At 37.7% G+C, this 14,747-nt stretch overlaps 1 protein-coding gene across 6 annotated transcripts in view; it reads left to right on the forward strand.

Annotated features, from left to right (window-relative positions):
* LOC136835440 (BCAS3 microtubule associated cell migration factor-like) overlaps nucleotides 1-14,747 on the forward strand; it is a 349,957-nt gene that overhangs the window by 164,203 nt on the left and 171,007 nt on the right. For all 6 annotated transcript variants that reach the window (XM_067099015.1, XM_067099000.1, XM_067099005.1 and 3 more), the window contains exon 3: nucleotides 5,484-5,657. In XM_067099015.1, the coding sequence (XP_066955116.1) occupies nucleotides 5,484-5,657 (174 nt within the window). The remainder of the gene's footprint in view (nucleotides 1-5,483; nucleotides 5,658-14,747) is intronic.

Genomic DNA, 14,747 nt, shown 5'->3' on the forward strand with positions numbered 1-14,747 from the left:
ATGTTTGATTACTTTGGTTGCTCATGTATAGGTCATTAGTCAATTCTAACTCCTGTTTTGTCTTTGTAGCCTTGGGTTTCATGAGGTATAATATTTTCTGGTCCCCCTTTAGCTTTGGATCCCAATTTCCTTGTCAGAATGTCAACAGCTCAATGCTGCTCAGCCTATGTTCAAGCAATGGATTGATGTTAAAACAATTTTTAGTAACTGAAAATAATATATTTAATTTTAATAATAAGAGTAATACTAATAATAATAATAATAATAATAATAATAATAATAATTATATTTTTTCCCCAAAAATCCTATTACTTGGCCTAATTGGCTTCTTCCTTACCCCCATGGCTATGTCTTAGTTGGATCAGATTACACAAAATTATTTTAACTAACCACTGTAGACAGAGTGAATATATGTGCTTGTGCCAACCACTGGGCCATAATCTTTTTTTTTCTTCTGCAATGGAACCATGTTTCTGAAATTTGCACACGTACAGAACATAAACAGGACCTGTTAAAATGGATGTATATGGACAAAATTTACTCTGTATTTAGAAAATTATGTTATGCTTGTTGGCATTGCACATTGGCTTCTTGGATCTTTGTATTTTTTTTTTATGAAGGAATTTGATTTCCATGGGTATATATATGGATGGTTAATGCATTGCACCAAAAAAATACATCTTCAGTGAAACTGTTGAAAACAGCAGCCCTGTTATGTTCATGGTTAAACAGTGGTTTATAGTAGATATGATCATTGAAGTGGACTTGGAAATGTCAGGTACAAGAAAATTTTCAAGTTAATAGAGCTTAAAGTTAATATTTACACATGATTGTTTTCAGTATTATTATTAGGTACAGTCGAAATGATTTATTTCTTTTACCCCTTGAGTTCACGAGACGTTGTAAATGGCAACGCTGCTTTTGTTTATGTAGGTAAGTAGTAATACTAGTAGCTGATTGGTGCAGATGTCTCCTTACCAGTTAACATATATTTTCTTACATTATTTCATCAAAACTAAAATACGTTGGTAAAAAAAATATGCAACGTGAAAAATGGGTTTATAAGTGTTTTTCTCAGGATTATATAAAACGCCTTAGGAGGAAATTATGTAGAGTAATATCATCATGCAGTGTCGTTTGGCTCCTGAGACTGACACAGGAAATGGAGGTGGACGGTGAAAGGTTGGAAGAAGGTAGAAGTTGTTCCGAGGAAGGAAGGGACGGTGAACTGTCTAATCAAACCATGTGTAGCTTCGTTAACGATTTTGCTTAGAAGTCTCAAATCTTTAAGAAGCTACTGCAGAATTTCCATTTCATCAATTGATACTGTCGCAACAGTAACTGAAAATAAATATCAATACAATTGTTACAAAATCACATTCATTGTCCACAACCCAGTTTTCAAGATGAGAGAGAGAGAGAGAGAGAGAGAGAGAGATCTATCAGAGGATGAACACCGAAAATATATATAGCTTATTAAATATCATCTAATTAATATATATATATATATCATATTATATAATCCACTACAGCTTCACCCGGCGATGCTGACCACCGCGTTTATTGTGAAATATGCACAACAGTAGCATATGTTAAATGTTGTCTGCTATGCTATTCTTCTACTTCAAACACCCATGCAGAGGGAGCTTGGGTGGATGGATTCCAATTAAACTACAGTATTAAGAGTGGTTGTAGATGAATGGCACTTTTCTCAGTTAACAGGATCCAGATCCAAGTTCTTATGATATGAACCTATGAAATCATGGGAGTCACATTCCACTTTTGGTCTGATGGTTGGCTGCAGCATCAGTGACTTGGCTCTGAGATGCAAATATTAGCTTTAATAGCAATTATGTTTCAATTACTTGGTGCTGGTCATTGAACCTTAGAGACACGCCAACATATAAATGACAGGTTATATATATATATATATATATATATATATATATATATATATATATATATATATATATATATATATATATATATATATATATATATATATATATATATATATATATATATATATATATATATATATATATATATGACTATTTATCACATCACCGTGATTCATATACAATCAGAAAGCTACAAACGTCCTTTAATATCAATTTGCTCTACCTCGGAAATAATATATTTTCATATATGTTACCGAAGGGAATTTTTTAGTTGATAATAAGTCCACCGTCCGTGAGGTCAAACCAGCGACGGACGAGGACTCAGGACTACAGGGACGCACTAACCCATTCGGCCACAAGAGAGGTTATAAGTGAATATCGCCTCCCATCAACTCACCCGTCGAACTCAGGTGTTTTGCATTTTGGAGACGATATCCACCCACCTCTGCCATGTTGACCGTGTAGTGCGTTTGTCGCATGTAGCCATATTATGACTATTTATCACATCACCGTGATTCATATACAATCAAAAGCTACAAACGTCCTTTAATATCAATTTGCTTTACCTCGGAAATAATATATTTTCATATATGTTACCGAAGGAATTTTTTGTTGATAATAAGTCCACTGTCCCATGAGGTCGAACCAGCGACAGACGAGGACTCAGGACTACAGGGACGCAGTAACCCATTCGGCCACAAGAGGTTATAAGTGAATATCGCCTCCCATCAACTCACCCGTCGAACTCAGGTGTTTTGCATTTGGAGGCGATATCCACCCACCTCTGCCATGTTGACCGTGTAGTCGTTTGTCATACGTAGCCATATTATGACTATTTATCACATCACCGTGATTCATATACAATCAAAAGCTACAAACGTCCTTTAATATCCAATTAAGCGCTCTACCTTGAAATAATATATTTTCATATATGTTACCGAAGGAATTTTTAGTTGATAATAAGTCCACCGTCCTGTGGGGTCGAACCAGCGACAGGCGAGGTTATGGCTACGCTGCGACAAGCGCACTACGGTCAATGTGGCAGAGGTGGGTGGATATCGTCTCAAAATGCAAAACACCTGAGTTCGATGGGTGAGTTGATGGGGGAGGCGATATTCACTATAACCTCTCTTGTGGCGAATGGGTTAGTGTCCCTGTAGTCCTGAGTCCTCATCCGTCGCTGGTTCGACCCCCAAATCGGTGGACTTATTATCAACTAAAAATTCCTTGATGTAACATATATGAAAATATATTATTTCCGAGGTAGAGCGAGTGATATTAAAGGGCGTTTGTAGCTTTCTGATTGTATATGAATCACGTGATGTGATAAATAGTCATAATATGGCTACGTGCGACAAACGCACTACACGGTCAACATGGCAGAGGTGGGTGGATATCGTCTCCAAATGCAAAACACCTGAGTTCGACGGGTGAGTGATGGGAGGCGATATTCACTGCACCTCTCTTGTGGCCGAATGGGTTAGTCGTCCCTGTAGTACAGAGTCCTCGTCACGCTGGTTGACCTGGGACGGTGGACTTATTATCAACAAAATTCCCCTTGACTATATATGAAAATATATTATTTCAGGTAGAGCGAATTGATATTAAAGGACGTTTATATATGTATTATATATATATATATGTGTGTGTGTGTGTGTATATTATATATATATATATATATATATATATATATATATATATATATATATATATATATATATATATATATATATATATATATATATATATATATATATATATATATATATATATATATATATATATATATATAAATAATTTATGTGAATAACATATTGTTTTTATGATTTTTCATATTTAAAAGGATGTTTATTCTTTCTTAGCCAAGAACTAAAGACATGAAATTTGTGTGCAACAATGAATATAGACAAAGCTCATTTTATTATAGGCTACTATAGAATTTTTGTATATAGTAAACAAAGAAGATATGCATTCTATATCCCAGTATCCATGCTATAAAGAATATTAACTAAGTATAATTTGAAAGTAAAAGTGTGTAGCAGCAGTAAGTGGCTGATAAATCATGATTGAAACTGTGGCATAATATGATTGTTAATAGTAATTTGAAAGTAAAAGAGTGTTTAGCAGCGGTAAGTGGCTGATAAATCAGGATTGAAACTGTGTCATAATATGATTGTTAATAGTAAAAATAACTCCATAAGAAAAGTTGTCCGAGCGATGTCAGTAGCAGTCAGTGGAAAAGAAACTTCGTTCTTAGCTGACCTTTCTTGGCCCTTCTTCTTGGGTAGACATCCTATATTCTTGGCCACAACAAATGAGCTCTAAAAAATGTTATGTGACAACTGCTACAAAGTACTGTACTGTATGTCTAAAAATAGAATTCCTATCAGGACCGCCGATACATTTCATGAAATTTTTATTAATTCAAATATCTGTCCTTGCATTAGTATCATCTCCAAACTCCTGTGTATCTCTTGGGAATTCAGTATTTCCAATAATTTTATTCATCCTTATTCTCACAAAAATTTTGATTCTTTTCTGATAATGATATACAGAACAGTTGGCTGTTCAAGATAGAACTACTTTTCTTCCATACCGTTCGATTGAATTATACAAATTTGACAGAATTTTCAGCGTAGAATAGATGTTCAGAAACATTTGAACAGGACTGGTCAAGGTTATGGTACTTTATTCGATAACTGAATTTATCCTAATGCAAACCACTGTTAAGAAATTGAATAAAAAAAACCACATGTTTATTATTAAGTTTGACTGAATTAACACAATATTTTCAGTCATTGTAGCTACATTATTTATCATTTCAATGGGAAATCAGAACTAGCTTCAAAAGGTTTAGGAGTTAGAGGAAAAATCGTTAACGAAGCTATACATGCTGACAGTTCATTGTCTCAACCTTACAAACAACTCCTCCCTCTTTCCGCACCCCCACCCCCGTCCCTCCACCTCTATTTCCTATGTCAGTCTGAAGAGCCAAACGCAAGTGTATGATGATATTACGTTATGTAATTTCCCTCTGATACAACGTCTTATATAATCATAAAAAATCACATATAAAACCATGAATCACGTAGTTTGTTCGTAAACTTTTTTCTTTGTCAGGTCATTTTGTTCCTTTTGAAATAATCAAGTGAGTATATGCTAACAGGTAAGGAAACATCTCCACCAATAAGCCTTGCTTTTGCGACAGAGAATTCATTCATATTTTCAACAGTTTCTACTACATAAACAAAAGCGGCGTTGCCAATTAGGGTGTCTAATGAACACGGGGTAAAAGGAATCATTTCCCTGACTGTACTTACTTAATTGCTAGTAGAGTTGTAGAATTTTTCCAATAAGAATTGTATTGTTCAAGAGTAATTAACTTTTCACGTACTGCATGTCAATCTTATGTCAAGAATTATGTTGAATCATTTGTACAGTGTTGGGAAATAGTATTGTTGAATAATCATATACATTGTTGACATGGTCCAATTAAGTTAAATGAATGCAAATTCTAAGTATGGGAGCTGATTTTACAGAATGTTTTATGTAGTAATTAGATATTTCTTTCTTTGCTTTTAGGTTGTACCACAAACCTACAGCAATCCTTCTCATTATGAGGGAAAAGAAACTATCAGTTGGGTGCGATTTGATCATTGTGATATCAATGACTTGGCACAGTTTCGGGATAAGATAGAAGTTAATGGAAATTCTCCTCCCCTCCTCCTGATTGTGGGTTATGCATGTGGTGTACAGGTAAGTTGATCTTGTTAATAGTATTTAGACCTCATCAGTGTCATTAATGTTGTATGTACACTGCACAGAATCATTCCTATGAGAATACATGCCTTTTCCTATTATGTGGATCTCCATTTCAGCAGAAGCCGGTTCTATCATTGAAGCTGGGTAACAAGTTAGTTAATTAGTACTAAGTAATTAAGATGGTGAGGTACCACTTACTTGCCTGAATATTAAAGAGTCCACTTTTTCTTTGTTTTTTGGTTATATTACAGTGAAGACATGCCCATGCCACTGGACGTTTCGTAATGGTTGTCAAACTTCCTCCTATAAATTGCTTGTCTGGTTTTTACCGGCTTTGCTTTTGACTGTGGTAACAGTTGTGGTAAGGATGATAAGTGCTGATTCCCTCTGTGAGAAAAAGTGAACAGTGACAGCAATCTGGTGTCATGAGTGTGTGTGTGTGTGTGTGTGTGTGTGTGTGTGTGTGTGTGTTTTTGGGCACTTTATATTACCACAGAACATGGATACTCTTACATACTGTTTATACTCTGACTGCAGCATTTGTTGAGTGTACTGTTTGGCTACCTTCCACCTTCCCATTAGAAGTAGTTTGGAACAAATAGGACATTACCATTGTTGGAAAATAATAACCCTCCCTTTCTCAGTAATATTCATTTGAGATCTTTTTTGGTGGTGACTGCTTCCCAGCAGTGGGATCATTGTTGAACGTTCCTCCTAGGCTGCATGGGCTATGGGGTAAGTGTGGAATAGGAAGGCTGAGTAATGAACCTCCTGCTCTGTTCATGGCAAGACAGCAGATTCTGGTGGACATCCCGTGTGTGATCACTCCTGCTGCTACTTTTCCAGCATCTCCAAGTGTTTGACAGAGACTAAGAAGGTACTGAAGTCTCTGTGGCTTTCCCTGGAGCCTTTGGAGATCCTTCCCTGCTGGCTGTCTGGAACACATGGCTGTGACCCTAAGTTCTACTCCTGTAAGCCCCTTCTTTAGCATCAGACTCTTTGGCCATGACTTCTGCTGCTTTACCACCTGTTCTTGTTGGGATGCTTTCCTTGACTGTGTCCTTAATGTTGTTGGAAGATTTTGGAATTCTTGGAAGAAAATGGTTAAAGAAGTCCCCAGTTCACAAGCTTGTTGTGCCCAGTTGCCTGCTCTGTATTTAGGAGATAGGAGGACTGACCTGGACTGTTCTGTTATTGCCAGTGCTTTCTTTAAATATAGAACAGTTATTGTAGCATTGCATGACTATCACCTCCTAGTTCTCTGGAACAGGCCTGCTGTGTGTACAGGTGTACTTGTGACTAACACTTGGATTATCATTCCCCATGCTCAGTACCATTCTTGACCATCTCTGGTAAGTTACTGTCCAGCTTTTGTGCAGTACAGGTACACTTGTATGTAATCCAGCAGATCTGGTTTTCTGGCTGGCTCTAGTACTGAATGCAGAGGGGTAGATCATGCCTAGCCTGCTGGAATGTTTTCTGATTGAGGATCATTGTCCGTTATTTGGACGTTCAACTGCATGGTTATACAAGCATTCACCATGTTGGTTGATGGATCTTACCCTCCAGTCAGCTGAGGATAGTTGGGCTTCAGGGTTCCTTACTCCTGGAACCTCAATAGGCTAAGTTGAAGAGGCTCTTTTGAAAGTCATTTGGGTCATCACGTGAGTGCAGTGTTCTTCGGGAAGTGACCAGTGATCCTTTTTGGCATCTGGTATTGTTGATGGAGTGGGCCTTGGAATCTTTATGGCGGCAGATCTGTCCTTCCACCTACCCTTGTCCTCTTTTGCACAATGCATCCTGGAGGACGTTTAATTCTCCAATCTCTTGCTCATGTATACAAGATCTGAGGAGGTGACAGTTGTTACGGACTGTAATTCTGAATGCCTGTTGAAATATAGTCTAGATTTGAATACCGATTGCTTAGGAGCCATTTTAGAATAGATACTCTGAATTGGTGTCAGTGAGACACAAGATGATGAGTGAAACAAAGACTCATGTACAGGTCTGCTCATGCATAATGGGGCTCCTCAGTGACAGAAAAATACAAGTGGGTACAACTGAAGTTCCATTACTCTGAAGTAAGACAATATAGTTATAAGTACTGTAATGGGATTGTAAAAATGTGTTTTGTTATAACAAATATTGTTAGTGGGTTCTGTTTCTTCATACAGTGAAGATTTCCATATACAATGCAACTTCTTGTATCCACTTTTCCCTTAACCACACTACACTGTTAATTGCCTCGTTTGCATCTGGTTTAACTTTGGCTGCAATAAGAGGTTCCATAGCCAAGGCTATCATAGCTAGACAAAACAGATGGAGTTGCAGACGTATTGTTTTATGAATATTTTGACGTGAAACTACTGTAATTGGCTTATTATCATGTAAAAAATAAAACAAACAATAGAAAATAATTTGTTGCTCATTGTGTACCTAAAATCTAGGGTGCATTTAGAGAAGAAGGTTAGTTTATTGCAACTTGATCTCAAATCAGGCAGTTGCATTGGATTTAACACATTGGGCACCATTGTTTTAGTTATCAGATCACTAAAGTCTTACTTTTTAAAATAAGATCTGAAAATAGGTCAATTGATTATATTAACAATGATGAAATTTTGTGCAATGAAGCTACTGTGACCCAGCACAAGCTGTAGGTTCCTGGGAAAATTGTTTTACAAATATACTATGTTAATGTTAATCAAATTCATATCTTGAAGTCAACATTATAGACAAACCAGGCTTAAGATAAAAAAGAATTTCAGTTCATTAACTATTCCAGGAAAACAAGTCCACTAGTAATGAGGAAAGAGTGATTGAGAACTTACTTCTCTATAATATACTGTTACCCCTTAAACGCCGACTGGACGTATCATATGCCGACTAAAATTGTCTGTTGGGTGCCAAGTGGATGTACCGTATGTCGACTACAAAAAATTTCAGCCTTCGGGCAACTTTGACTCGACCGAAATGGTTGAAAAACGCAATTGTAAGTTAAAACTCTTACATTCTAGTAATATTCGATCATTTACCTTCATTTTGCAACAAATTGGAAGTCTCTAGCACAATATTTCAATTTATGGTGAATTTTTGAAAAAACTTTTTCCTTACGCCCGCGCAGTAACTCTGCCGAAAATTTCAGAAATTCTTTCGTCATTTTGTCGTAAGTTTTGCACTGTTTTATATTAGCCGTTACATAAAGTTTTATATGTGAAAATGTGCACAATTTCATGTAAAATACAGCAACATACAACCCATGGTTGTAGCTTTTATCAGTTTGGAAATATTTTCATATAAACCACGATAACTGCCAAAATTTCAACCTTCGGTCAATTTTGACTCGACCGAAATGGTAAAAAAACGCAATTGTAAGCTGAAACTCTTATATTCTAGTAATATTTAATCATTTACCTTCATTTTGCAACAAATTGGAAGTCTCTAGCACAATATTTCGATTTATGGTGAATTTTGAAAAAAACTTTTTCCTTACGTCCGCATACAAATTCTTTCGTCATGTTGTCGTAATGTTTGCACTGTTTTATATTAGTCGTTACATAAAGTTTTATATCTGGAAATATGCGCAATTTCATGTAGAATACAACTGAAAATAACTCATGGTTGTAGCTTTTATCAGTTTTGAAATATTTTCATATAAATCACGATAACTGCCAAAATTTCAACCTTCGGTCAACTTTAACTCGACGAAATGGTAAAAACGCAATTATAAGCTAAAACTCTTATATTCTAGTAATATTCAATCATGTACCTTCATTTTGCAACAAACTGGAAGTCTCTAGCACAACATTTCGATTTATGGTGAATTTCTAAAAAAAAAACTTTTTTCCTTATGTCTGCGTGCAGTAACTTTCGGCTGAACATCTCAGAAATTCTTTCGTCACGTTGTCGTAATGTTTGCATCGTTTTACATTAGTCGTTACATAAACTTTTATATATGAAAATATGCGCAATTTCATGTAGAATACAACAGAAAATAGCTCATGGTAGTAGCTTTTATCAGTTTTGAAATATTTTCACATAAATGATGATAACTGCCAAAATTTCAACCTTTGCTCAACTTTAACTCGACCGAAATGGTTGAAAAACGCAATTGTAAGCTAAAACTTTTACATTCTAGTAATATTAAATCGTTTACCTTCATTTTGCAATAAATTGGAAGTCTCTAGCACAATATTTCGATTTATGGTGAATTTTTGAAAAAAACATTTTCCTTACGTCCGCGCGGTAACTCTGCCGAACATCTCAGAAATTCTTTCGTCACGTTGTCGTAATGTTTGCACCGTTTTATATTAGTTGTTACATAAACTTTTATATATGAAAATGTGTGCAATTTCATGTACAATACAACAGAAAATAACTCATGGTTGTAGCTTTTATCAGTTTTGAAATATTTTCATCTAAATCACGATAAATAGAAAAAATTCTGCTTTCGGTCAACTTTAACTCAACCGAAATGGTCGAAAACTGCAATTGTAAACTAAAACACTTACAATCTAGTAATATTCAATCAATTACCTTCATTTTTCAACAAACGGGAAGTCTCTAGCACAATATTTCGATTTATGGTGAATTTTTGAAAAAAACATTTTTTTACATCCGCGCGTTACGAATTCATGCACCATTTTGTGATAATATTTTCTCTGTGTTGCTTTGATCATTTTACAATTTGTTATACACCAAAATCATCGCAATTTAGTGTACAATACAAAGAAAAAAAAATAACCCGTTAGCTTTAACCGTTTTGCTCACAGCACAATTTGTATAAAATTATATATGAAAATTTTTTTTTGCGCTGTCATATATTTCAATATTTATATATGATAATGATATTTTTTTCATTTCTGATGGTTGCATACTAAACTTCAGGCAATGACAAAAAAAGGAGCCAAAAATGAACTCTTAATCTTAAAAACTAAGCGTGCTGTGATTTTTTGAAAAAAACTTTTTTTCCACTTCGGCGCTAACTCCTGAATGTCGCCGGCATACGGGAGACGTTTTTGTAAATAGAGGCTCGGCTTGGCGTTGAAGGGTTACATAACTTGTAGGACAAATTTTATCTTATAAAAGTAGATTCCTAACTGTTTTCAGTTGAAATGCATAACCAACTGCATCATGAGGAGGTCATACTCATGGTTGAAGACTTCTATTATTTCACGAAGTTTTGATAACTGAGGCTTTCCTAAAGTGCTGAAATTTGATGCTGAAAATATTTTACACCTTGTTAAGCACTTTTGTGAAAGCTTTATTATTCTAGGAGTTGGTTTAGCAGGTTTTGAGTGACAAGGAACTGCCAATGAGTCACCGGATTTACCATAATAATGCTTGGAAGAGTTTCTCTGAATATGATTGGAAGAGTTATATATGTTCTCAAAACTTTACCCCAGGAGCTAACCCAATCATTGCCATAAGACCTAGAGTAGTGATTGAAGGGTAATTGTTGTGATTTGGAGGTTCAGTGCATCCTTCTGCTGGCCGTTTCTGAGGGTAAAGAGCACTCTAAATGCATTTTTCAGTATTCTGTGAGGATGAAGATAGATGTCAAGAATTATAGTTATGTTTTGGACATGGCAGTAGGATCTGATGCAATGAACAAGGATGAATATGTAATAGCAGACACTTCATGGTGAGTGTGTCCAGTAACTGGTATTGCAGCAAAGGCTGTAATACTAGGTTGACTCCATTTAAATATGACGAACATTCTTTTGTTTTCACTGCTGTGGACAAGTATGTTCCCCCGTCTTGACTTGCGAGGAATGTAAGGATTGGGACGTTGGTAAATGGAAAGGGTTGACCAATCGTTTGAATATTTAGAGAAAGCTAGGCTTAGGAAAGTGTCCTCTACCCCTAAACTGGCTTTTTCGACTTACTGGAAGTATTGCTCAGTCTTCGCCAACTATTATCTACGTGACGTCGAAACTGTGTTTGAGGACTACAGTACGCCGGGTCTGTTCTCCGCAGCTGGCGTCGCAATAGGGAATGAGGGGTAGGAGTGATCCTCCTATTTCTCTCTCTCGTAGCCTTGATTAAGGCTACTGACTTTTTGGGAGCCAGGGGTACTTAGGACCTGGAGTACCCTCCAATCTTCGTTTTTAATGGATGGGCAATATATGTTTTATAAATGGTGTACAGGTAATATAGTTTTATGGTTGTGTGTTAGTCGATGTTTGTTTTTGCCCAGGGCAAGGGCAATTGTTTTGTTTAAGCTTTGTCGAGTCATAGAAGCACTCCCTGACCACAAAGCTCCCACTGAAGTAGGGGTAATCCTGACACTACCAGTCATGTCCCTATGGGTCGAGATGAGCAACGACCAAGAGTCCGCATCTTCCCGCTCTTGCCTCTCTCCCCAAGTAAGGTTACAGGAAGCATCACCACAATGCTAACTTTCTTTTCTATTTCAAATGCATACCTTTATAATGTTTTTGGTGTAGCATGTGTCCATTCTTCCCACCTCCTATCATTGTTGGATTCAGCTATGTAATTACTTGGTAAGTTTCATATATAAGAATGACATTTTTATGATGAAATAAGGTTTTATATATACTTAGCAAGTAATTACATGAACAGAGCCCGTCCCTCCTCCCCGCACTTGGACATAGAGCATAAACGAACTGAGCTCTTCAACTACGTTGTACCTATTCTTCCCCGAAAGTGGGCCGGGCACTTATGTGCACCAAAACAAAAGAGCACTATCATGAATTTTCAATTCTTAAGCTGCCGTTTAAAGTAGAAACTATAGCTATGTAATTACTTGGTAAGTATATACAGTCAGTCCCCGGGTTACAGCGGGTCTGGCTTACGACGTTCCGAGGTTATGACACGTTTCAAATATACAGTATTCATCAGAAATTATTTTCCGGTTTACGACGCATGTTCCGGGGTTACGACGCTAATCCGACAGCTCCCTAGCACCCAGCGCCAGCTCCCAACCGCCCAGCGCCACCAGCCAAGCACCCACTGCCAACCCTTCATCACCTGTCTACTTCTGAGTGCCAAGCACCCACATGGAACAAGATGAGCCTTCTTTGGCACCCATCCAGCAACAGTTGTCCGAAATCATTAGCTTCCTAAAGAAGTCTCCTGCCTCCAAGCCTGCTCATGACTTAACTCTGTCTCCGATCACTTCTGAAGAAGAAGAGTTCAACCAAGAACCCTGCTCCAGCATATGTAGCTCTCCTTCGCTACCTGTTGGCAAGTTTTCCATCTTTTTTTTGCTCCAGCTGCCCTGGTCTCACCTGCTTCTTCCTTCCTGGTGAGGAACCTCCCAGAAGATAGCTCCAGGCTTTCGAAGATGTTCTTTCCTTGTCGTCTAAAAAGGCTATCAAGGAAATTGGAGATGGGCTCTCTGCTAAGAGGGAGCCAGGTAGAGCTGCTTTTGCCCATCCTCCCTCTCATCTGGTTAAGAGGAGATACCTGTCGTACGCCACTAGGGAAGCTCCCTCTTTGGGAGTCGCTGCCTCCTCCCAAGGGGACTTCTCCGGCCTAATTGACTCTTCCCATCGCTTGGCCTTCGCTTCTGTTTGACAGAGCTGGACCACTTAGTTAAGAACCTCTTCAAGGTTCTCGAGGTTTTTAGCTTCTTGACTGGACAATAGGCACCCTTGACAAGAAGATCGAAGACCACAAGGACACGGATCAGCACTTTGCGATGGATGTTTTTGGAGTTCTGTCATGCACAGACAAAGCCATCAGGGATGGCTCTTTGGAACTTGCGGCCCTATTCTCTTTCGGGTTTCTGAAGAAAAGAGAATTTTGGAGCTCTACCACCAGAGGAGTCACACAGTCACCAAGGTTGGTGCCATTATATTCGCCTGTGGATTCGCTTCACCTTTTCCTACAGTTAATAGTGGAAGAAATCGCTTCAGACCTTCAGAAGAAATCAACTCAAGCTCTTAGCGCAGTCTTCCAAGTACCCCAAGGTTTCGTTGTCGTCGTTTGTGTCCAAGACAGTCTCTCCACTTCAACAACATCCCTTTCGTGGAAGCAAACCCAAGTCGCAACCCAGGCCTTGCTCCAATGTCTGGTTCCCAGCCAGAGCCATCAAGGGAAGGGGCTCTTCTAAGGCTGTGCCTAAGAAATGAAGAAGTCCTTCGTGTCCCAGTAGGAGCCAGACTTCTCTGTTTTTGGGAAAAGTGGAGTCACAGAGGGGCAGACCGTTGGATAGTCAAGATTCTGAAGGAGGGCTGCTCCATCCCCTTCATGAGAACCCTCCTTTGGTCACTTCTCCCATCATCTTGGCTCAGAGAAGTACTCGGCCCTTTTGAAGGAAGTATCCTCTCCTTCTAAAGAGAGCCATAGAAGTCGAGGACACCTGCACAGAGGGCTTCTACAATCAGTGGGTTGGAGACCAGCCTGCAATGTAAGCGCCGTCAGTCTCTTCATAAGGAAGACTAAGTTCGAGATGGAGACGAGCCATCCAATCACCCGGGTGATTGGATGATCATGTTGGATATGCAAGACTCATACAGTCGTCCCTTGCTATATCACGGTTCACTCATCGCAGTCTAAGTGCATCGCGGATTTTTAATAATTTGTATTGTGGATTTTTCGCTATATCACAGGTTTTACTGTATTTATAATTTTTATTTGTGGTAAAATAAGCATTTTCTAGTGTAACATTTTTATTTTTGTGGTAAAAAGGCATTTTCTGTCCTAGAATTTTTATTATTGTGGTAAAATAAGCACTTTCTAGCCTAAAAAATTGAAAACAGTATTTACATTTGTCTTTATTCCTTTTGTTTTTTACAAACTCTACTTCTGTATGAAGATAAACTGCTCATTTTTTCATTATTTTCCATGATTCAATAAATATTTGATAAATCTGTTTGCTGATCTTCTTTAGTACATAATGCAGTGAATTTGGATTCGAAATAAAATAAGTATCGTACAGCAGATGACTAGCCAAACACTCGCACGTATGGAAAATAAAGTAAGGCGGCTTCTGCTTGAGCTAGTTTGCCCACATTGAGATCGTACATGGCACGCTATTGGCTGATGGATGGGAGACGACCAACCAGAGCACCGTGTTCTGTATCCTGGGCATCGATTGGGTAAGTGATGTAGCATGTC

The sequence above is a fragment of the Macrobrachium rosenbergii genome, chromosome 4, assembly GCF_040412425.1.
Source record: "Macrobrachium rosenbergii isolate ZJJX-2024 chromosome 4, ASM4041242v1, whole genome shotgun sequence".
Taxonomy (NCBI): domain Eukaryota; kingdom Metazoa; phylum Arthropoda; class Malacostraca; order Decapoda; family Palaemonidae; genus Macrobrachium; species Macrobrachium rosenbergii.